The 26285-nt window shown below is 36.2% G+C and overlaps 1 protein-coding gene across 1 annotated transcript in view; it reads right to left on the bottom strand.

Annotated features, from left to right (window-relative positions):
• Positions 1-26285, bottom strand: part of LOC145764867 (beta-1,4-galactosyltransferase 1-like) — a 39278-nt gene that overhangs the window by 9208 nt on the left and 3785 nt on the right. The window contains exons 2-5 of the mRNA XM_082576942.1: positions 13882-14004; positions 6705-6821; positions 1918-2128; positions 166-316 (exon numbers count right to left, since the gene is read on the bottom strand). Of these exons, the coding sequence (XP_082433068.1) occupies positions 166-316; positions 1918-2128; positions 6705-6821; positions 13882-14004 (602 nt within the window). The remainder of the gene's footprint in view (positions 1-165; positions 317-1917; positions 2129-6704; positions 6822-13881; positions 14005-26285) is intronic.

A 26285-nucleotide genomic window follows, 5' to 3' on the forward strand; every position in this document is an offset into this window, starting at 1 on the left:
ATATTTTGATTTGGTGCACAATTATTTTTTTTGATGATATTTTTTTTATGGCAACAAAAGAGACAATAAAGTATTGAACGTTTATTGGTCTTGCCCATCCTTTTTACCATCACACAAAAGCTTGTAAATAATTAGCTTTTTATAAAAGTCATCTGTGTATTGCACCTGGATATTTCAATAGGGTATCTGATGACGTTCATTCCAACTGCACGGATTCTAAGCAAAAACTCGTCGTCTTCACCACCCCATCCCCAAAACTTGTTTGAAAAACCATTCACTTTTTCAAATTGCTCTTTAGTCAGCTCTGATGCGCCACCTGCCGACAAAGTTGATAAGTCCTGTCAGCTTTTAGGAAAGTCAAACCAAGTCAACAAATGCTAATTTTTAAACTTAAAAAATCAATTTTATAAAAGTGAAATTAAACAAGTAAAGTTTAAGCATAATAAAGTAAAACTTGAAAAAGTTAAACTATATCCAATTTAAAAGTTAGATGATAAATTCAAACTTCAAAATTCATACTTCTAAAAGTTTTCTCGGTATAAAGATGAATATTAAGCCGAGGAGCACTTAAATCCAAACCTAACAACCAAAAGTGCAAATAAAGAGCACATCGCCTCTTGTGAAACGTGCATTCACAATGTCTCAATCGACCAATTTAAAATCATCTCTCGAGGCAGATCTGATTTTCAGACTAAGATCACGGAAGCCTTAAGAATCAAACGTAACAATCCATGTCTCAACCGGCAGTTATTCGTCTGTTACTTTGCTCTTTCTTCGAATGTTGTGTATAAATTTAGTTGTTTGCGTGACGCAAACCAGACATACATTGGTATGTCAACCAGACATTTGTTGATAAGGGCCGGAGAGCACTTAAATCCAAACCTAACAACCAAAAGTGCAATTAAAGAGCACATCGCCTCTTGTGAAACGTGCACTGACAATATATCGATCGACCCCTTTAAAATCATCTAACGAGGCAGATCTGATTTTCAGACTAAGATCATTGAAGCCTTAAGAATCAAACGTAACAATCCATGTCTCAACCGGCAGTTATTCGTCTGTGGCTCATCGTTCCTAATGTGTGTGTGTTCTATGTGTTTGTCCAATGCCGGTAGTTTACACCTCATGTGATCTGTTTCCCACCGTATAATTTACTCGTAATAATTCTTGTATCATTTGTTCAGTTTGTGCTTCTCAGTCCAAAGTGTCGTTACAGTTATAATGCAAAGTCAAATTTATCTTACGATTTTTTATTTTATGTAATTGCAGATTTAATTTCTGATGAGGACACACGTTCGTGTCGAAAACGTTTGAGTCATTATGTTAGATATTTTGTTTTATATGTAATACACTATGTCATGGCCACCTGGAGATGCGGCCTGATTTGTCACATTTTGCTGATTTTGATTACAGCTACTGCTAGTATTTGACTAAAATTTTTCTGAGCTTTTATTACTTTTTGCTGTCTCCTAATGTTATAAAAGCTTTTTTTTGCCTTGGGGAAGCAATATAGCAAATGAGAAAAAGTAAGTTTAAAAACGCTAAATCAGACTGTTATTTAAAATTAACAGTCTGACTAAAATCTTCGAAATCAATTTTTTTTTGTTTTTCAACATGTGAGGATGTTAAAACCTATATTTGTTTATCTGGGAAACGCAGTAATGAAAGTGTAAAAATATAATTTTAAGGAAAATTTATTTAAACATTCGCCCAAAGTTAGCAAAACCTGGAAATTTCTGTAAAATGTGACAAATCAGGCCGTATCTTTAGGTAGCCATGACTATGTTAAACCCGCTAAGGTTACTTTGTTTTGCTTGTCTATGGTTCAAAAATACAAATCTCTACCAAAGCTTTATTAAGATGAAAAATCCACAAATCAACTAATTTTCCAACATGTTGGCCCAACAATTCACTTACCAAAACAATCACCGTAGGCCATCTGATATTGAAACTTGCTTACAGCTGATGCAAGATGTCGTGGTTGGTCAGGACAACTGTACAATACATTGTCGTTTTCCAATATCAGATCAACATCGTGGAACACAAAGCATTGGAAATCGTAATCTTTGATGGCTTCCACAAAACCGACGTTGAAAAGTTTTGCTCGATTGAATTTACCCGTTCCAAACTAAATAGGACGAAGAACAATACAGACGTCCCAGACAACCACTTCATCTACTCGTCCATATCTGGTAAAGAACTAGACCAGAGAAAATGGTTGTCTGAGATTGTACTGTATTGCAGAAATAATTCTCAATAGAACTATTTTCAAATACCACACTTAAACGGAATTACAGCTATCGAAAACAATGTGTTATGTGAAATTATTTTTCACTGACCTAAATGATTAACAATATGTTTCAACTAATCCTGAATGTATCAATGGGCTGCCCATGTTCAGCCCACGTTATTCGTTGGCGTAGAGTTCCGTTTTTAAATAATGAATATAAAATAATGATCTAACAACAAATATCAAATCTCAACTTTTGTTCAATTTATTAATAAACATCAGAAATTTTATTTCTGTTGTCCCACCCGGCGGTACGAGCCAAGATAGATTGTTTGGAAGCTCGTTTTGCTCATGTAAAATATTCTTGGGCAAAAGTTGAAATGGCTACGACAAAATAATAATTCATCTGTGGCGCGGCTTGACCATTTTTTGGGTGATTGTTTTTTGTGTGAACTCTAAAATCATACAGCCAACTTGTAGTGTAGCCTATTTAAATGCAAAAAAAGGACAACAAAAAGAAATAGTAAATCTGAATCGGTTAAATCGCACCCAGGGATCCTATAAATAGAGACTATGCAGACTTATAAATGTAATTCCAAAACAAAGCTTCGTTCCTAAACTTTTCATCAAATTTTCCTATAATTCAACTGATGATCCACTGGGATGCACGGTGTGACAAAACATTTTAAATAAAGTAAACAATATCACACCAAATCAGAAGAATCGGTTTATTTAAATACAGAGCTTTCGCCACACAAGTGTGGCTTCATCAGTATAAACTGCAACAATAATAAAGAATGATATACTATTAAGATGGTTATAAAATTTAATGAAAGTGTTAAAAAAGTAGATAATATAGTAAAGAAATAGAAAAGATCAAATATTATACATAACTATAAGACTTTAGGTCAATACACTAGATAATAAGATGATAATTAACATGTAAAAATTCAAATCTATTAAAATTGTAATTGGAGAGAACTTTTAACTATAAAACTAGTTTCTACGTATTGTAGCTCCTATCATTTGTCTGACTTGTCTGACTTCTAACGATGACATAACCTACACTATTTATTATCGTGATAGCAAGGGATGAAAACAAACTGAACTGCTAATTCAAAGAATGTTGAGATGCAAACAAACTGAACCGCTAATTTAAACAGAACTAAATTCTAAGAATGTTGAGATGCAATGACATTGGCATAGCAACGATAGGTTAAAAGTAAAAATGCATTTCAATAATGATGTCATAATGAAAATTTTATATAAGAAATGAATTAAAAATGAACAAGGGAGTAGTAAAGAAAAAAACGTATTGAAATGTTTAAATCAATTAGTGAAAGAAAAGAACATCTAAATCTAAAACGAGAGAATTAGGAAAATAGACAAAACAAGAAGGTCTAAAAAGTAGTTAGTAAAAAGATCGTCAGTAAAAGAGTGATAAGATTGTTTATTCTCTAATGTTTATCCCAGTAGGTTCTTGTGAGTGAAGTGTTTTAATCCAAAATTGTTCTTTAGTTTTTCTATATTCACACGTTTTGTTAAGTTTATCAATGGCAATGGCGTGAAAATCAACAGTGGTATGATTTTGTTTGTTGAAATGTGAAGCAACAGCTGTGTTTTTATTGTTTTTGATGTCTCGTAAGTGTTCACTAATTCTGATTTTAAATTTGCGTCCAGTTTCTCCAACGTATTGTTGGAAACATTTTTGGCAAGTAATTAAATAAATGATGTTAGAAGAATCACAATTAACTGACTGGAAAATATTAAACTGTTTATTTGTAACACTGCTGGAAAAGTTTTCGCAAGGATTAGAATGAGCACAAGTGGAACAATTTTTTCTGTTACAATGGGTGAAACCAGGTGGGGTCAAGGTGGAATGTAAAGGTTTAAGGTTAGTTTTGACTAGAAGATCACGAAGAGTAGGGCATCTTTTGTAAGCAGGAAGTGGAGGATCCGGAAATAAAGTTTTCAAATTTTCATCAATTTTTAAAATGTAATCAAATTTATTAAATACTTTTTTGATGTTAGGAAGTGAGGGATGATATGTGGTGACGAATGGTATACGTTTAGAGTTAGTGGTTTTTATTAGACTTTGTTGCTCAAGAAGACTTTCACGATTCATTGCTTTAGCTTTATTAATGGCATCAGTTATGATTTTAGTTTTGTAATTTCGTGTTTTGAGATGAATGCTTAAAATTTGGGTGTGTTTATCAAAAAATTGAGTTGTCGAGCATATTCTGCGAAGGCGTAGTGCTAAACTGTATGTAAATATATATATAAATATAAATATAAATATATAAATATATAAATGTATGTATGTATGTAAACTGTAATAAACTTTCTAGACACAACTGTACACATTATTAATAACAAAATTGAAACAGAACTTTATTGTAAACCTACAGATGCACATCAATACCTTTTACCCACCTCATGCCATCCATCTCACGTCACTAAAAATATTCCATACAGTTTAGCACTACGCCTTCGCAGAATATGCTCGACAACTCAATTTTTTGATAAACACACCCAAATTTTAAGCATTCATCTCAAAACACGAAATTACAAAACTAAAATCATAACTGATGCCATTAATAAAGCTAAAGCAATGAATCGTGAAAGTCTTCTTGAGCAACAAAGTCTAATAAAAACCACTAACTCTAAACGTATACCATTCGTCACCACATATCATCCCTCACTTCCTAACATCAAAAAAGTATTTAATAAATTTGATTACATTTTAAAAATTAAGCCCTACTAATTATACTATTTAATTATTTATACTATTTAATTATTTTATTACTATTTATTTAATTATACTATTAAGCCCTATTCGTGATCTTCTAGTCAAAACTAACCTTAAACCTTTACATTCCACCTTGACCCCACCTGGTTTCACCCATTGTAACAGAAAAAATTGTTCCACTTGTGCTCATTCTAATCCTTGCGAAAACTTTTCCAGCAGTGTTACAAATAAACAGTTTAATATTTTCCAGTCAGTTAATTGTGATTCTTCTAACATCATTTATTTAATTACTTGCCAAAAATGTTTCCAACAATACGTTGGAGAAACTGGACGCAAATTTAAAATCAGAATTAGTGAACACTTACGAGACATCAAAAACAATAAAAACACAGCTGTTGCTTCACATTTCAACAAACAAAATCATACCACTGTTGATTTTCACGCCATTGCCATTGATAAACTTAACAAAACGTGTGAATATAGAAAAACTAAAGAACAATTTTGGATTAAAACACTTCACTCACAAGAACCTACTGGGATAAACATTAGAGAATAAACAATCTTATCACTCTTTTACTGACGATCTTTTTACTAACTACTTTTTAGACCTTCTTGTTTTGTCTATTTTCCTAATTCTCTCGTTTTAGATTTAGATGTTCTTTTCTTTCACTAATTGATTTAAACATTTCAATACGTTTTTTTCTTTACTACTCCCTTGTTCATTTTTAATTCATTTCTTATATAAAATTTTCATTATGACATCATTATTGAAATGCATTTTTACTTTTAACCTATCGTTGCTATGCCAATGTCATTGCATCTCAACATTCTTAGAATTTAGTTCTGTTTAAATTAGCGGTTCAGTTTGTTTGCATCTCAACATTCTTTGAATTAGCAGTTCAGTTTGTTTTCATCCCTTGCTATCACGATAATAAATAGTGTAGGTTATGTCATCGTTAGAAGTCAGACAAGTCAGACAAATGATAGGAGCTACAATACGTAGAAACTAGTTTTATAGTTAAAAGTTCTCTCCAATTACAATTTTAATAGATTTGAATTTTTACATGTTAATTATCATCTTATTATCTAGTGTATTGACCTAAAGTCTTATAGTTATGTATAATATTTGATCTTTTCTATTTCTTTACTATATTATCTACTTTTTTAACACTTTCATTAAATTTTATAACCATCTTAATAGTATATCATTCTTTATTATTGTTGCAGTTTATACTGATGAAGCCACACTTGTGTGGCGAAAGCTCTGTATTTAAATAAACCGATTCTTCTGATTTGGTGTGATATTGTTTACTTTATTATAAATGTAAACTGACATTTGCTGAATAAAGTGAACACTTAAATAATGGTCACGCTTCACCACAGCAATTCATCAATCCTCTCTATATGCGAACTTTAATATGAAAATGCATCGTAAATCTTACATCGTTTAGAAGAACAAACATTTTAAACGCTATAAAGCCTACAGAAGAAAGCGTCGCTACCACGTCATAACACACAACAATGTTCATTTAAAGTGTATACACAAATTTGTTTCTTGCAATAATTGTAGTCAGGTATTCTGTGATACGTAGCCTACTGTAAACCTAATGCACGACAATTATAACCATTATCTCACGATAAGCAACGTGATCACAAAATTAACATCATCCTTAATTGTTTTCTTGCAACAAATGAAGATTGTTTAAACTGAGTATTTTCACTTACTTGATTAATCACATAAATCCTGTAATCAAGCTGCTGTCGTTGCAGTATCGGATGCATGTAGTGAAGAAAATACTGCAAATGGGTGTCTCGGTTGCGAAACGGAATTATTATTGCCACCTGGAATGGTTCAAAAAACTATAAACTGCCACAGTAGCGCTGGCAAGTAATAACAATTCTAAATGCATATTAATGGCATAAGGTTGAAATAAGTTACTTCAAATCTTGAGTTATCTTTAGTTAGAGAGCTGTAAGCCGAAGCTGTACCAAGAAGAGTAAGAGTGGATTAGGAGAAGTTCAGGGAATATGAAATGCTTTACAAAAGAAAGTGATCGTTAAAAATAAAAGGAAAGTGTATCAAAGCTGTGTGCGGCCTGCAATATTGTAAGCTACGGCAGCGAAACGTGAATAATAAGAGAAAGAGAACATCGTCGGCTGCGTTGCCGAGTAGTTAGAACGTTTGCGCGACGTTCAGGGTTGCCACTTTAAAAAGTTACATTTTATTATGAATTTATGACAAAATGGAGTGAAAATTTATGCCTATTTTTTATGATTTTATCCCAAATTTTATGAAAATTTTATGCTAACCGCCGAAAATTGATGCTTCATTTAGGGGATCTTTCAGAGCATTTGCACACTGCTCCCATACCTTGCGGTTTTCTTGATAAATGAAAAATGTTCTGCTTCGGAAGGAAGTTTAAGAAATTCTGCTTTAAGTTGGTATATTGTTCTAATATACCTACTGCAACATATTTCATCGATAACCATCTAGTTTCAGTGTGATGAGTGACATAGTGTGCAGCAATATAGATTACATCTGCCATTCGATTATAGTCCTCACGCATTGCACCGGACAACTTCAAAAATAATGCAGGTAGTGAAAAAAGGTATCAATATCAAACTAACAATTCATTTTCGAAAAGCTGTGTGAACTGGATGAAGTGTGCAGATTCCAACGTCAAACATGGTAGTTTGCAACGTTTCTTCCAAATACACCTTGCTTTAGTTTTCTTTCAAAACTTAAAATTACATTTGGCCCATCCATTCCAATGTCCAAAATCAATTGTGGGTTTAAAGATAGGCTTTGTATAAACTGTCCCAAGTGTTCCAGAAGAAGGTCACTGTTGCAATGGGCCAGAAACAATGAACCACAATCAGCACTAACAATTTCATTTTGTTTGTTACTCCAATACTACACATAATCGCCATATTTCTTTTTGACTTGAGAGGCTGTTGTTTCATCAAATTTGAAAGAGAATGGTGTGCTGCTCACATCATAGATCAATTCTGCTTTAACACTTTGCTCCTCAAAGGGAGGCCAGATTTGGCCCCCCCCTCATATTTTCTTTAATTATTTGAAGCACAGTAACGCCATGCACTTGGTTTTTCTTGACTTTTCCTAAAATTGCCAGGCGGATCTGATGATATTAAATTTGATGCTAAAAGTTGTGTAGTTTTCTTGTAAATTCAAGATTTTGGTGAATTTTTGCTATTTCTAGCTAACTTCCAGCAAAGCGTGAAATGGATTACATTGCGATGACAAGCCATAAGCTCATAATTGCTTCGTGTATCGATATGCGCGAGCAGAGAGAAGCATCCTCTTGCTTTCTTTTGTTTGGTTTGACCTCAATAATACAAAGCGCGTTATTTCTTATGCTACAAAGAAAAGCCAGTGATCGCAAAGCTGTTAATTAGAAGCAATAAAAGCAAGCTTTTTTGCGTTATCAGCTCTACAAAGAAGAATAGCAATCCACGATCAAAATAGTAGGCTATGGAGGCCACAAACTATTCAAAACAGTTGTTTCAAGCAGATAATATTCATTGACGAATAAAAAACGTTACAATAAGAAATCTTCTCTTGGATAAAGACACGAAAACCTGGTTTCGAAATAAACGTTCTATGGAAATGCTCTCATTGACAAAACTTGCAATTGAGGAAATGTATCACTGCAAATGCTTTTGGGAGAAGCCAGAGAAATAGCGTTTTTGCAAACAGTAATTGTGAGATACACTCAAAATTATGAGATAGGCTCCATTTACACGTAGCAGCTAACTCGATGGCGTCCCTTCACTGCTTTATGTCGCCTACTTGTTGTTATGTCCTGTATTTTTGTTTCACAGTGCACTGTGTTTTGTTCCAAAGAGCGCAAAATAAAGATGATAATGCCTCATCTACATTACAAAATATTTTGTAATGTAGACCTACAAACAAAATGTACAATGTACACAATGTACATTACAAAATATTTTGTACTGTAGACGAGGCATAAATTTAGGCGTCACATAAGACAAACAACAAATCAGCTTTCTTCATCATTGATTCAACATCTGAATACGTTGCGCCAATGTATAAGAGGCCGGCTATTGTGAAGACCCGCCATTTATAAACGATCCGATTATACCAAAAGTGGGACAAACTAGTGGATCAAAGAATGAATAAATAATGCTGAGAAAACTAAATCTAAGTGACGAACAATACCGATGTCTTCATTTATCTTGGAAAAATGCTGCCTAAACTTATCAACAAAAAATACAGTAAATAACGGCAAGGATCCCGAAAGCAGAATTTGCTCGACTTTGGCATGAATTTAGTCAGACATCTACAGTAATAATTCCACACATACAATAACGGGCTCTCAACTGCTGTAAGATACATAATAATCAACCTGGTTCTGGGCGATTTGTGTAACAGTTTAGGGGAAGACACTACTTGAAATGATGCACCACACAAAAGATTTTCAATGAAGACTGAGTCTAAAAACCGATGTGGATAGTGCTGCACAATAACTTCAAGTTTAGGACAGAAGAGGCACAAAATATCACGATAAAAATAAAGACCTTGTGGGAAATTTTCAAGAATCATAACACGATGCAAATAACATAAACGCTTAGTTTGCATGCTGCTCTAAGCTGGCCGGCAACCACAAAGGTAGACAATAGCCTACAGGCAGTTTATAATTCGATAACAGCGCAATAAACATTATAAATACGTAAACCGACAATTTTCTTTTACAAACGTTTTACGTCTAATAGTAAATTTTCCCCCAACAATTTTTTGTGAAGCACTTGCAAACCACGGTTTTGTAAAATAATTCATCATTATTATTTTTTACTTCTCGGATATTGTAAAACGTCATCAGCAAAATCACAAAAAAAATTTCATTACTTCAATGTAGTAGGCCTAAGAATTTTTTATAGAATTGTAGCCACGTTGTTTCAACAAAGAAGCCATTTTTTAGCAATGTAAAGTTATAGAAAATAATTTGCAATCATGCAAATGGTTGGAAAGAATCTAGGAAGTCTTCTCACAATCTGGCACAAAATGATTATGTTTATTGTATCTCAGTAAAATGTTTTTTTTTGGCCAGAAACATAATCACTGCCTTGCTGACGTTGTCGCTTTTACGCGTATTTTTAGTGCTTCAAACAATAAGGACCCAGTCAGCAATCCAGTCCTTTTACATTGATTCAACATTTGTAAACATTAAATTTATGTAGATTTGCTGACTGTGGGTTATTTCACATTTCCTTTGTTTACGCATGTTCCTCAATTCGCTGTTGCATTATTTCGACGCTGGCTGACTAAAAATGTATTTTCAAATTGATTGACACAATCTTCAATAAACAGTGAGCTTCGAACTTAGCTTTGTTGATGTAAATGCTGTATTTTTTGTGGATGTAATTTATGAGTCATGTTTATAAACACCCGTAAGCGAAATGACTTATGATGTAGCCTGCATGATATTTGTGTTGCGACTTGACACAAATTCACAATTTCAAAAGCACCTAATTTGAACTTAGAAATTTCAGATTATTTCAACAACTTGTTCAATTGTCTTCTCTCTACTAAAAATATTCATTCTACAAACTCAATTGTTGACCTAAAATACACAAACGAAGATGTAAACAGCTATTCAAGCAGGCTAAGGTGTTACTTATGAGAAATTTGGTTCCATAAAACTAGAAGCTAGCCACGAGTTTCGGAATGCATTAGTTTAGGATAAAAATGTAAGACAACAAACGCAGTTTTGTTTTTTTCAAATTCGTGTAACAATATTACTCTGATTGTAACTATTTTAGAATCAGTGAGTAGCTTACAATAAGATTTGCTCGCAAGTCGTAAATTCTAATCAATGCAATGATTCGGCACACCGCACACACACTTCGTGCGTTCGATCGAGCTCTTTGTTATTTAGAAGTTTGCATGAAATCGGATTAGCACGGTTAATTAAAGGCGGCAAGTTAAATCAAAATTGTCGTTTTTGGGTACCTTTGCAAAAATTGAAATATCAAGTTTAACATATAAAATTTTAAAATAATGAGTTTTCAAACTTATAGACCAATGATTTGCTTTCACACCAGTGCAACTTCTGTTGAAATAGCATCAGCGGATAACTCGTAACAGCTGATTGAATTTGATCCAAAAACGGCCCCCCCTTGAGCAGTTAACTTCCAAAAAAACGTTGAAAAGCAAAGGGTTAAGAAAAGGAGCATTGTCGAACTGAATGTTATATTTAACTTGTCCATAGTTTTGTGCAATTATTGAATTCGGAAATGTTAGTTGAAACCTCTTACCATCAGGATTAGCACTCAAAAACGAGTAATTATACTGAACAAAATGCAATGCCTGAAGAATCTCGGCATTAACCACTTCGTCTTCCTAAACAAGAATTTCTGGCTTTGCTGCAGAAAGCTCTACTGTGCCATTGCCAGCCATAACCGTTTTTAACATTGCTTACAAAATGCTTGGTAGGCCTATACATCATTCTTCACATGATCAATCTATGGTAAGTACCCTCCCAGGAAAATTGAAACTTAGGTTTACCCATTATCCTACTCTAAACAATTTCTGAGATAAAAATGCACATAAATAAATCATTTCGCCACATCCAATTAGCACAGGAACCAAAATACTAGGAAATTGATATTGTACAATTGTGTGAGTTACGGCAAGAAGGGGTTCAGGGAAGTTTAAATTTCTGGTGCTCCTGTGCTGATCGGATAGTAATGGTTAGTGTTGAATACAGAGTGATAAAACTATCCTTCCACAATCAAGTTAGTTAAATACCGGTAGTTATCAACTGCCAAACAACAAATCCGACCAAGTCTGCACTCTACAGACAGTCCGACATATTACAGTATATAATATCCATAACCAATTGGTTAAACCATGCAGTTAGCTGCAGTAATCACTTTTGTTGTTGCACATAAACAAACAAGCAAAGAATGATGCTTTTTTAATGTGTTTATAACAGATTAGCAATTGAAACAACAATCAAACAAAAGTTTAAAAAATATTTAGCGTCATGTAATTATTGGAATACCATGATTTTTCAAACATTTTTTTACTTTTTATGATGAAGTATGATTTTTATGAGTTTTTTATGCTACACGGTGTTTTTGGAAAGATTTTATGATTTTTTATGATTTTATGCCGTGTGGCAACCCTGGACGTTCGAAATGACGTGGGTTCAATACCGCTCCAGAGCACGAGGCTGTGTCTCGGCAAAGACACTTAATTGCCTGCCAAAATAAAAAGACCAGTTGACACGCCTTATACGACACTTCGAAGCGTTTTGTTGTTTGTTGTACGGCATCTGTGATCATAGTGCACTGAACGTTTTCGCTATTGATGATGATGATGATGCGTATGAGCGATCTTTCCAGGCTAGATTGGAGAGCAGGAAATCTTCAGCCATTCAGCAGTCTCGTCGTCCAGGAATTTTTTTGTTTTCCAGTCTATGTTTTCGCTATTGGCGCAAAATAAAACATGACTATTGTTGAAGTACTGATATTGAAAATGGAAAGTACAATAACAGGTGAAAAATGAGGCAGACAGAGTCGGCTGAAGGAAGAAAATTTAAAAAATAGCATACGGCGATTATATATATATATGGCAATATTTCGGAACAAAAATCATCATTTTAAAAATCACGTCATTTGCCAGCCTTATAGTTAAAACGTCCAATGCCTGACTGGCAGGCACGACCGCAAGGATAACACGTGAAGCCTGCCACCGGCGATAATGGAAAATTCTGACCATTTTTTTATTATAGTATTGTTTGTATTATTATTGCATTATATTTGTGATATATCATAATATATTATATTGTAATATATTTGTATTGTTGGTCTATTGTGACGCTTTTCCTCTTGGTTGGTGATACGCGTTTCTTCATACTTGAAGACGGTCTCATGCACAATGAGCCTCTACGCGTCTCTATCTTCTGTAAGGTTAATCCAGGCGAGTGTTAATTCAATGTCGATTGTCTAAGTTGCATAATTTCAGTGATTTCTTTTAGGATGTCTTTGAGACACTTTCTAGGGGCACCAACATTGCGGTTGCTTGTTTTCCAAATAAGGTGATCTTGGGGAGTCTGTGATTGTTCATCCCAAAACATTGCTGGCTCAACGTAGTTGTCGTTTTAACAGAGATGACTCAATCCTAGAGATAGATGCCTGTTGAAGGACTTCAGTGTCTGGGACATGTTTGCTCCAGTGATTGTTCAGAATAAATTTATGGTAATGCTGGTTAAAACGTTCTAGGAGTCGTAGAAGTCGTAGGGATAAGAGTGAGCCTAATCATTGTTAGAAAACAATCGGCGACCACCAACCAGTGGAAACAAAACCGAATTTAAATGATGATGGTACAGAAATTGTAATCTCAGAATACAATTTGTGTGTTGGCCTAAGTGCCTCTGACTATTAGTCATAACAACTCATCTATTATCAAAAATCTTTAAAATTTATTAGCACTGAACTTTAATTGATGATATAACAAGCTATTAAACTACGCCAATCACTATTATTCTACAAACACGAGCAAAATTATTATATAAATATTCATTCCTTGGCGATGGAACGGTGAAGCAATCACTTTTTTTAACGAGCTTGTATACATTGCAATGATGGTTGGTTATAACTTGTCAGAAGACTTAAATAAGTTTTAAGAGTTGCATTGTTTATAACGTTATCCGTCGCTATTGTGTAGTAAAACCAAACTATTCTTAATACTCCATAACATAAAACAAATAAAGAAATATAATATTGACTAAAACCGGTGCATCACACACAATTCAAGCCAAGCTGTATTTGTAAGCTTAAGACGTTTAATGTAAACGAAAAAAATGTTACAATAAAATATGTAATGTTCTTAGTTACAGTAGCTGTCGTAATTTACCTTCCATCTAGCTATACAGTTGGGCGGCTTATAGTGACCTCCATCAGATACAAGAGGATTTTCTTTTTCAGTTGCTTGGTATAGGGGCGGGATGTTTGGTAGCGGACTGGCATCCTTTCTCCCCTAACAGAAAACAGTGCTTTAGTGTTTGCAAAACGTCATTGACTTCCAATACTTCAGTGTGTGATGTTGTTCCCGACAATTTTCACCAAATCAAACGTCATATAAAAACCGTTCAAGTCTACTGAATATTACGTCATGGAAATTCCTAAAGCATGTGCCAAAATTGCACCATCGTTCATAAGACCTGTTTGGACCTGTTTGGGCCTGTTTAAACAGGAAATATTACATCAGCTTAAACACCTGTTGGAATGACTTCATAATTGTCTTTCATTTATTGCGTCACAGTTACTTTCTACGTGAATTTGAGATATTGATATCTATTCTGGTCATTCGTAAAATGATTGTTTGAAAGTTGGCCGCACATTTAACTGTTGGCTTAGTGCTTGCTAGCTGGACAAAAGTTCCGTCTTTTATCCAAGTAATCTGTTGTGTAGTGACAGTTTAAGTGGTGTACGCGTTGCACCCCCTCGTTTTTGGTAGCCGTGGGCTAATTTTTACAGAAATACACTGTTTGAAAAGAAGTTCAAGTGTGTGTTTCTTCGGTCATTATATGCAGACGAAAGGATCCGGGAACTTTAAGTTACAATTTTCCCACGAAGAAATTATGGTTTACCGCTGTGACCAGATGTGAACACATTTCGCTTAAAATCCGGACTCCAAGAACAATAAATTGCAATTATCCCTGTGTTATATTAAACAACTGATGAAAGTGATGTAGTCTATACTACATTTGGTCTGGATGAATCATGAACAACATAAGCTTAAAGTTTAACTGCAGCAGAAGTTTTGCAAGCATTATCACCAGTTATAGGATAAATAACTTAACAGGTTGTCAACACAGTTCTAATTCCTACTCAATTTTATATCAAAATCACAATGCTGTTTAACTGACAATACCAAACAAAATCATATATTTTTGTTGCTATAAAGCAGGGGTGGCCAACGTCTCATTGATTGCGATCGACCAGAAAAATGTATTAACCACCAGCGGTCGACCGGTCGGTGATAAAGTCGCCAGGCCACTTTTTCCTGTGACACCTTTACTGTAAAGGAGTTTACATTTATTCCACATCTACCATCGTCTGCAGTCGTCGTCGGCTTAAGCTCGTGTCCGAACATTGATTTTGTCTTCAAGCAGTCGGATGAGGCTCTGGAGGCCCAGTCGGTGACAGAATTGTCTTGGGAAAAAGTCATATTGTAGACGGATGGTGGGGAACGTGTTTTTTAGCTTTACTAATGTTTTGTTTATCATGAGCCTTTTGTTTCCTGTTTGTTTGTTTTTTTCGAAAAGTTTCATGCCATCCCTATTTTTCTTTCTTCAGACTGATTTGTCACTGGAAAATTATTCCCACGATTCCAAATCAATGTTAGTGAAATTAGGTTCAAGGATACTTTTAACTGATCTTCATATCGAATTTTTGATCTTCCAAGGGGCCTTTTCCTTGTCCAGTTCCCCATAGAGTATTATTAGAGGAAGCCTCGTTGGGTCCATTCGCAACATGTCTTGTCCAGCAGAGGGGGAATTGCAATTTGGTGGCTTCTAGTCTGGTCAACCTAGCACGATCTAGGATTACAATGTTAGTGAGACAATCTCCCCTGCAAGTGCCTGGTGGCCTATTTGCCTCAGACCATTGTCAGCACTGAGCAGTAGGCTATATTCATGTTTTTGTTAACTTAGTAGAAAAAGACTAGGCTAGGATACGGCTGCAATAAATGCACTTAACAACACTTGTAAAAATAATTAGCATCTTCTTTTAACGCAAGCAGCAATCAAGCTTTAAAGTTACTGCTATTTCTTTGCCAAGTAGGCTACCTGTTTTTTAGCTTTGTTTCATGATAATGTGCTTCAATAGACGTGTATAACGGGTACTGTGTTTCAAGCCTACTAAAGTTCTGATTAAATTTATCCAATGAAGTAAATTGTCTGAGTGAATCCACAAATTTTCTCTTAGGACTACGGGTATTAATTGAAAAACGCGAACCCTTTGTCTACCGAAAAAAGATGCAAGTTTTACCGTTGGGGTCCATTGGACTCCAAATGTTAAAGTACTTGTTTTGGACCAAAAATTAGCTCCAATTATGAAATTAAAGCTCAACAGGAAAGGACGAAACAGATTATATAAACCATAACTTATAAACGTTGCCGAAAAACCAAAAATGCACGAAATTTAACGAACAAGTCATACAGTAGGAATTGGTCTATTCGTGAGCGAGCAATGGTCAAACTATTGAGAGATTTGTCTACTCTAAAAAGCGCATATTAGGCCATGGCCACCTGGAGATGCGGCCTGATTTGTCACATTTTGCAGATTTTGATTACAGCTACTGCTAGTGCTTGACTGACATTTTTTGAGATGTTTTTTACTTTTTGCGGTTTCCTAATGACATAAAACTTTTTTGTCTTTAGGTGGCCATGATTAGGCCTAAATCGTTATGTCCTAGCTTAGTGATAAATTTCTGTCTTTTTCTCAAGTTTTTATTTTTAACAAATTCCAGTCATTGCTTAGCATAAATTTTCTCAAAAAAATCACATCTTCTAATTGATAGTAAAATTACGTTTCGCTGGAGTATGAAATCAAAAATTATATCAATTCTCATTGGTTTATTACATCACTCTCAGAAACCATCTTCTCAAGACTACTTTTCACTTTCATTTTATTACGCTGAAGAGATCGGAAGATCGAAACACTGGCCACTGGCTGTAGTTACTTTTTATAATGTCTTTTTAGACATTATTTTTAAACAAACATAAGGTAAAGCGGTGGTCGAATAAATTTGTGGCAGAATACGGTGCGATACTGATGAACCCAGCCTCATGTGCGAAACACGTGTCCATCGCTGTCAATTCTTGCTACAAATCGGCTGCCGAGAAACATATTGTTGATTGGATGGTCTGAATGGCTAGCGTGGAAGCTACACCGTTATGGTTGGCGAATCGCAGCTGCTCGCTGTACTAGTGAGTGCTCAGCCTTGTGCTGATAGCCGGGAAGAACGCCCCTTTCTTCACAATGTCCTCTGCCTTGACGCCTGCTGGTTTTGTTGGCTCTTTCTTTGTTTCCACAAAGATAAGAGTTAAACTGACTGGTAAAGCGGTGGTCGAATAAATTTGTGGCAGAATACGGTGCGATACTGATGAGCCCAGCCTCATGGGCGAAACACGTGTCTATCGCTGTCAATTCTTGGTACAAATCGGCTGCCGAGAAACAAACATAAAAGAGTTAAAATGTTTTTTTAGACATAATTTTTAAACAAATAAAAAAAGAGTCAAAAGTCATGTCAATTTCATTTTGTGTGGAGCTACATCTACTTGAGAGGTTACTGTTATTTTTTTATTGACTTGTTGATTTATGCATATCAGTTTGTATTCTCTGTGGATCCTTCTCTTGTATCATGCGCCATTGGGCCAATCCTATAGATGTTTGCTGGTACACCCCTTCACTTTTTTGAATCTTAGTACAGAATTGTCTGCATTTTCGGTCTTTGTGTTCTTTGATTTTGGCGCCTGATCTTCAACAGCTGTCCTTTTTATTTTGTTGCGAAGTTAGATGTCTTGTTGATATTGAAGTCGAAACCAGTAATTCAGCTAGCATTTTTCTTAGCTGGATCAAAAAATTTCTCTTTCATGCTGAATGTGCTGCTATTTTCGCCTTGCAATTGATGCCATATCACAAAAGCAGTGACAGCAGTGAGATCGATCATGTTGTAAAACAGAGTTATCGACCATCTTCTAGTCATTTTCTTGGAAGTGTATTTCCTAAGTATTCTGTCAATAGTTTCGTCTCCACTTTTGGTGCTGTTGTTATACAAGATTATTTCGAATGCAGCAGGCTTGGGGTCCATTGGACCCCACGGTACAAGACGCTAGCCTATTATTTTTGTCTATGCTACAAGCCTTTGCTTAAGATCAATAATTATTATATTCTCTTGAAGATCAAGCAGAGCTGAGAAAAGTCAAGGTATATCAATATCGCATCTGCTATATGTCCTGAGAATTCGCAGAACAAAATTTGTTTTGGGGTCCATGGGACCCCACTGTAGACAAAGGGTTAAAAATCTTATCAAAACACAAAATCCGACGCGATCGACCAGTTAAGTCGATCGCGATCGACGTGACCACTTCTGCTATAAAATTCAATTTGTAAAGAAAACAGAGAATAAATTAATTTGTCTCGCAAAGCATGCCTGTTTGCCTAATTATACAAAACGGTATAATAGGCTATATACAAACCATATTGATATGTTGTAGTCACTAAAGCACTTTCAAAGTCATAGGCTACACAGCATATTAGGAAACGTTTGCTTACAACAAGACCAGGTGGAGTTTCTGGGCATGAAGACAATGAAGCAACATTTTCAGATCGAACATTTGTTGATTTCACCAAGCCACTGGCGTAGTTCCGTTGCAAGGCATGATACTTTTTTGTATTTAACCATCTTGTATCACAATTCTTATCAGTGCAATTTTGATAGCTATGTCTTAAAATGCTGATAAATGTTTCTTCAGCAAAACTTTCTTTCTTGTTTAGAAAAATTGTTTGAGAAATAGTTTTGTTCGGAAAATTAGTTGTGTTTATTCCTCCGTACGATGAAACCTAAAAATATAAATTAGTTTATTTTTAATAAAAACACATTACAACTAGATAATAACCTTTCATATATCAGCTATCATTATGATAAAGTAAAGTTTGTTTTCGACAAAATCTATTAAAATACAGCATACTGGGTGAAAAAGTTACGCTTTTGACAAATAGCACAGCTTGCTTCGGTGTTAACCAAGATTATCGGAATCCTATTTCTAAGCTATTATTTGTACAATTTATCCTTAATTTTTTTAGAGTAGCGTCTTCAGTGCCGTGTTAATCCCTTTATGGGTCCTGAGGCCAAAATAATTTTGCGCCCCTACGGGCAAGAAAATCTATGATAATATAGTGTGCATTTTCACTACATCGATATGAAAAGGTGGTTCACTTCAATAGATATTTTGACCATTTTGAAAACACCACACCAATATAATATGCTAAGCCAAATAATAGCAAACACAGGTCTATTGGATCATAGCTACACTACTGCTCGGAATAAAAGCCAAAAACATTAAAGATTTTTAATAAGATAATTATTGCAATGTTCATGAACAATGTGGTCATTCAACCCAGAGCTTGTAGCACACAATACAAGCTAGCATGAAAATTTGACTTAATTTTTTTTTTCAAATTTGGACAAGAATTGACAGATTAGGAGATTTAATTTGGTTAACTACATTTGAAAGCAATTTTTCCTTAAAATTGCAGTTATTCGAAACCATACACACCTATCATTTTCAAATACGTGGGTGTAATAGAGCAAAACAATTTGGCAGTGCAACAAATATTGCTTTCAACAAAACGAGCATTTAAACACTTTTACCAAACGGTTATTTTGTTTTGCTTTGGAGGTTCAAAGCTCTCTATTGTAAGCTCATGCACAAATAAAGTAACCTGACTGCCAGATATTACAGGGGCACAGCAATTAGCATTAGGCTATCGATTCCAATTAACGACATTGTAGCCTACCATATGTGTTTGCTAACAGTACTTACACAAAAAACTATTTTATTTTGCTACAAGTGACTCTACATCAAATAATTTACAAAAAAAAACAAAAACAACATTGACCAAACCATAATTCAATACCAGAGAATACAGAATGTTAAGTTAACATCATCAAACGAAAACAATACTAGATAATACTGAGAGCAAAAAGCATGCATGCCATAACTAACTACTAACAACGTACCGACCTGCCAACATTGACTGAAAAGCCAAAAAATTATTGACTAAAAAACATTGAATAACAACCACATCCCTAAAAGAAAATAATACTGGTACTAGAAAATATCTTACTAGATAAAATTGAATACAAAAAACATATGTTCTAAAACTAACTACTAGCATTGTACCAAACCACAAACTTTAAATAAAGAGTCGAAAAAACATTAACTGTAAAAATATTGTCTAACAACCACACCCCCTAATCTCTCCGATATAAAGAATACTAAAGAATGGCCTATTAAAGAAAACTCAAACCAAAGAATATACATTTTAAAATTAACTACTAACATTGTACCGAACCACAAGCATTGAATGAAGAGCCGAAAGCCTATCGACTCAAAAAACCATTGACTGACACCGCAACCACACCTCTAATGTTATCGACATAAAAGAATTCTAAAGAATACTGAGAGCAAAGAACATGCTTACTAAAACTAACTACTAACACTGTAATATCTGTGCCAGTTGCTAAAATTACAAACACATGACCGCTCCATTCAAATCAGTAGTTTATTACAAGTGACTCTGCATCAAACAATTTACGAAAAGACATTGACCGAACCACACTTCTATCAGAATGAAAGTTTAAAACAGTACGTCAAACACTTTGTTAACGAAACATAAATGCTTGTTATGTGTAGGCCCACTGAAATGGAGGGTTCAGGAGCTGGGCCTCCTAAAATGGGTATACCTAGAACTACCACACTGGTCAATCGACCTGTATAAGGTACTTAGCAAATTTTATTAACAATACAGAATTAATATGTTCCACAGTTGCAACATTTGCTTTCAAGTTTTTTTTTGGCATATGTTAAGATTGACATTCCAGTTGTATGATAGGTTGGCATGCAGGGACTCGTTTTTGTCGTTCTGTGGTGCACAACATCCTAATTACAAGAATAAGTCACGGCTTTTGCCCTGTGCCATGCGAATTCATCTGACAGCAGCAAATAATTGAACGCAATTGATAACTGCTCTGATAGTGGCTTATTTATAAATCACAAGCGAGATGCATATCCTGGCGAACACCTTTAAAACAACGATACCTTCGTCTACCGGCCAATTGACTGTCAATAGCTGTCATTTTAAGTGCAACAATTTTCCCGTACTTTCAAGATCAAAACCTTCGTAAAAATGATATAAATAATTGTTTACCAGAAACGTTTGGAAAGCCATAACTTATAAAGATTAAAAGTTATTTAAGATTAAAATTGACTTATTTCCAAATCTCACGCATCAAGCACCAAAATATCTCAATCAATCGAAGTACAGTTCACTAAAACAGCACCGGTAGAAAACTGTTTTGTGGTATTGGTCACAGCGGTAAACTATAATCTCTTCGTGGGAAAATTGTAACATAAGATTCCCGAATCCGTTCGTCTGTATGTATCGACCGAAAAAGAAACACTCCTTGAAACGTCTATTCAATAAGTGTATTCCTGTAAAATTATCCCGCGGCTATCGAAATCGAGATGCAACGCCGTACACCTCTAAAAAACTGTCACTACGATACAGATTACTTGGATAAAAGACGGAGAAATTGTCCAGCTAGCAAGCACCAAATAAACCAGTTAAATGTGCGACCGACTTCCAACAAACAACTTCAAGAATGAATCAGAAAAATTTGTGATAACTCAAAGGCACGTCAGCAGTTAGTGTGACGCAATATTTCATGTTTAAACAGGTTTCAACTGAAACAGGTTTAAACAGGTTTGACACAAGTCTTACGAACGATGGTGCAATTTCGGCACATTTTCTAGCAACTTCCATGACGTAATATTCAGTAGACTTGAACGGTTTTTATATGACGTTTGATTAGGTGAACAATTGTCTGGAACATAGCGGCCCCTAGTTATGACAGTCTGACATGGCATCACTAAAAAAGAATTGACGACAATTGTGAGCCAATGAATAAAAACACATGATACACAAATTGTTTGAATCACTCACGTTTAAGTTAATACGCAAATACAAAGGGCATGCAAAGAATGAACAGCAATAAGAATAAACACGACGATACATGAAATTGGTACCATAGGTAGTAAGTACACGCAAAAAATGACGCTATATACAATGGTTGCGATAATAACCGACTGTTCTGGGCTCAGACAAGTGTCGGCCACCGCAGACAAAACCAGGCTCAAACCCTAACACTTAGGTGTTCTTTACGGGGGCGAGGCACGAAATATCCCTCAACACATAGTCTACTTTCACTTTCCCCGTACTTTCATCATAGTTGCAGAGGGCAACTTTAGCTCTACGAACCACAGGCTTCCCTTTCCTAATATGTGGAACTACCTCATGCACCCTCCCAAGTTGATACTTCCCACGTTTACCAATGTCCTGGAGAGAACCTACCACTACAAGTTGACCAGGCTCCAAATTCTCGGCCATTTTTAGCCATTTTTTCCGGCCCTGAAGACCTGGCAAGTAAAAATCGATCCATTTACTCCAAAACTGCTGAGAAAGTGACAAATTGAACCGATAATCCCTTCTTAATTGGTCACGATCATGTGGTTGCCCAACAGCACAGTATGGGTCTAAGTGTGGGGTCAAAAGTGAGGCAGGGGTGATGACAGTAAAATCCCTAGGGTCGTCACTCAAAGGTACTAAAGGGCGTTCGTTCACGATCCGAACGGCACTGCCTGTGTACGTAAGCAGTCCAATAAAATTGGGCTTATGAATTGAAGGGCCCAAAATGTGAAAAAAGTACTGCCGAAATCTAGCCAAGAGATCTGCCAGAGGGTTTAACAAGTCAGGACCCGAAAACATTACATCATTAACACAAGTTCCTCGAAATTCAGACTTGCCATCGTAAACAATGCGCTTTTTTAATTGTGACGTCACAAAGTATGGTAAATACCACTCAGAACCCTTCAAATTTCCTGCTTCACCAGCACGCTCAATATAACCATTAGATTTAAGATCTTTCATGGTGTCAGTAAGGAAATCACGAAGTTCAGGTTGTTTTAAAGCTTTCTTTCTTAAAGCAGCAGCTCTATCTGACGCCAACACAAAATTGTTAGGTAGATCAATATCTTCCTTCAACGGAACAGGTATCTCAAATCGACCATCTTTCAACTCAATATTCGGTTCAACAAGTTCTCTAGCCAAATTATCATTGCGAGACAATTCACAGGTTTCATTTTGCAACGTCAAATCCTGAATGACTTTATTCAGGTCTGCTATTTCCATATCGCGAGACTCAATTTTACGCTGAAAGCCAGAGATGACATCCGACTCTGAAGACGTCTGCACTCTGCACACTTTAGCAACGCTTTCATCTAAGGGTGACTTACCACCACAAGCCAACCAGCCGAGAGGAGTGAGTAAAGCATGCGGTTCACTACGATTTTCACCAACACGCTCTTCTTTTGCACACATCAAATAAGCGTTGTCGTTGCCAATCAGTACATTTACAGTACTACAATCATTCAAATGAAACATATTCACGTCATGAAAATGACGAAAACCACTTAAATCCTGCTTATGTGGTAAAGTTTTAACATCGTCAGCCCAAGCTGGGTTAACCACCGAAGTTATATCACAAAACAGTTCATCCGTCTCTAACGATTGGATGTTGAGTTTGACAAGGTCAGCACAAGTAGCTTTCTGACCAGCCAGGGTATCCATTTTAAACGACGCTTTGTCATACGGCTTAACGCCAAGTTCGCAGACCAAATCACTCAAAACAAAAGTCAACTGCGAACCAGGATCATGCTGACAATACACCAACTTCGATTTGCCAGTCATTGGATTCAAAACACGAGCAGCAGTAACGCGGTTAAAGGCTACTTTAACATTTCCAATCTTAACATTACGCACAGGAACTCTGGCACGAGCATCATCTTTCCCAACCGAATCCAGAGAATCACGTGACGTCACATAAAAATTATGCAGAAGAAAATAGTGTTTCCTATCGTTGTTAGGCCCACACTTACGACAGTTATTTGCATGAACGCAATCCCTAACCATATGCTTGCGCAAACAATTCAAGCATTTGCCAGCTTTCACAATGACATCTCTCCGATCTTTAGGTGTCAAGCGCAAAAATTCTTTACAATTAGACAAAAAATGATATTCAACTTGACCACGTGACGAACAACAAATACATGCCGGCAGGTCTTTACGTCTAGCCTCACCACAGCGCGGTGCGCCAACAACAGTCGAGTACTGCGAACTCCCTGACATCACATCATCATGGGGTTTTACGAACGTCTGCCTAACCGGACATGAAGGCAATTTTCCTTTGCCAAACTTTTTAAATTGCTGCGACTCACCAGAATCGCCCATTAGCATAATGCTAAAATCAGTCGACTTACGCGTTTCCTCCCGTACTACAAATTCAAACAAACTCTGAAAAGTAGGCTCATCAGTGCCACCATACTGATCACCTAAAAAGTCAAGATAACGCTGCTTAGCGTCAAACGGGAGTCGCTTAGCCAAATCCAAAACAAAACGTCCTTCCAATTTGTCACGCTGACCATAAGCTTGCGCGTAAAGCAAACACTGCGATAATTCATCTTTAAACTCTTTCAAATCACTGGAAGAGGTCGAAGTCAATTTGCTACCATAGCGATACTTTCTAATTTCTGGTTCTGCGAAAAGACCTCCACGAACCCCAAAACGCTGGGACAAGCGAGCTAACGACATTTCTATCCTGTCTTCCTCTGACAAGCCAGGGGTGTCAGAAACCAAATTAGCAATCGTTTGCGCAGCTGTTCTAACACAAGCTGCTTGTAACAAAGTCAAACAAGTCCCCTTAAAGGGCAAAGCTGCCATTAAGGCCATAACACGATTTTTAAAGAAGACAAATGGCATATTATTACCATCGTAACCAATCAAGGCCGCCTTATCGAAAAACGTCCTACTATTTTGGTATTCAAAAAAGCAATCCTGCTGTTGAGAACTCGATTTAGCGGGAGAAGACAAGCTATATCCCTTAAGGGGCTGAGTGGGCTCAGTCACGTGCACAGCCCGATCACGATCCTCACACACGTTAAAATCAGGAGACGCGATACGCCTCTCACAACCACCCAAATTACGTGTAGCTGGGCGATCAAAACCTAGCGGCGCAGAAAACTGTGAAGGGGGCAAAGCATTACTACTAATGGCGGCCCCGTGACCTGTACGCTCTGGGGGAGGAGTTCGGTTGTAATTCGCAGACCTTGGCTCTACAGCATTCGGAAGACCCTTAGCCGCGGCCCCGAGACCTCTTGAAACAGCTGGAAAACGTGTGGATTGCCCTGGTCCACTCACAGGTTGAACCGGCGTTTGGAAAAGGTTATGTAAATTAAACTGCGATTGATGTTCATTTCTGGAATGCCTAGAAGAGCCCTTCTTAGAGCTACGCCGAGAGCCCACCTCTGATCGATATTCAGCTAAAACTACCTCTTTACGTTGTTCAGCCCTCAACTGAGCGTCTTTGAGTGCGAACTCAGCAGCTCTCGCTTCGGCTCTCGCGGCAGCCTCAGCAGCTCTCGCTTCGGCCTCAGCTTGTATCTGGAGCTCCTCTCGTCTTAGCTGCAGGTTAATTTGTGCCACTATCCGAGACGAAGTCCTAGACATCCTAGTGCTTACATTTGAGGCGCTATCCTCAGGATGTATCCCAGCTAGAAGTTTCACGTGTATTACACGTAGATTCTACGTACCTTGGGTCGTGTATTATACGTTAATTTTCACGTATAATACACGCATATGTGTAGACACTATTTCACGTGCATTACACGTATATCTGGTGGTGGATTTTACGTGTTTTACGCCCGCATTACACCTAATTTCCTCGTATCTGACAACACTAATACACGTGTTTTCCACGTATATTTGGTAGTGGATTTTACGTGTTTTACACCCGCATTACACCTAATTTCCTCGTATCTGACACGTAGATTCTACGTACCTTGGGTCGTGTATTATACGTTAATTTTCACGTATAATACACGCATATGTGTAGACACTATTTCACGTGCATTACACGTATATTTGGTGGTGGATTTTATGTGTTTTACGCCCGCATTACACCTAATTTCCTCGTATCTGACACGTAGATTCTACGTTCCTTGGGTCGTGTATTATACGTTAATTTTCACGTATAATACACGCATATGTGTAGACACTATTTCACGTGCATTACACGTATATATGGTAGTGGATTTTACGTGTTTTACACCCGCATTACACCTAATTTCCTCGTATCTGACACGTAGATTCTACCTTCCTTGGGTCGTGTATTATACGTTAATTTTCACGTATAATACACGTATAAGTGTCGACACTATTTCACGTGTATTACACGTATATTTGGTGGTGGATTTTACGTGTTTTTACACCCACATTCTACCTAATTTCCGCGTACCGTATCTGAAATCAACACTTTAACACATTTGTATTTATTTAACACATATTGTTATAAGAGGCTACTGTCCAATTGTAACCCTTCTAGCACTCATTTGGAGAGTTAACGCTTGTTTTGAA

The sequence above is a fragment of the Aplidium turbinatum genome, chromosome 1 (assembly GCF_918807975.1).
Source record: "Aplidium turbinatum chromosome 1, kaAplTurb1.1, whole genome shotgun sequence".
NCBI lineage: Eukaryota > Metazoa > Chordata > Ascidiacea > Aplousobranchia > Polyclinidae > Aplidium > Aplidium turbinatum.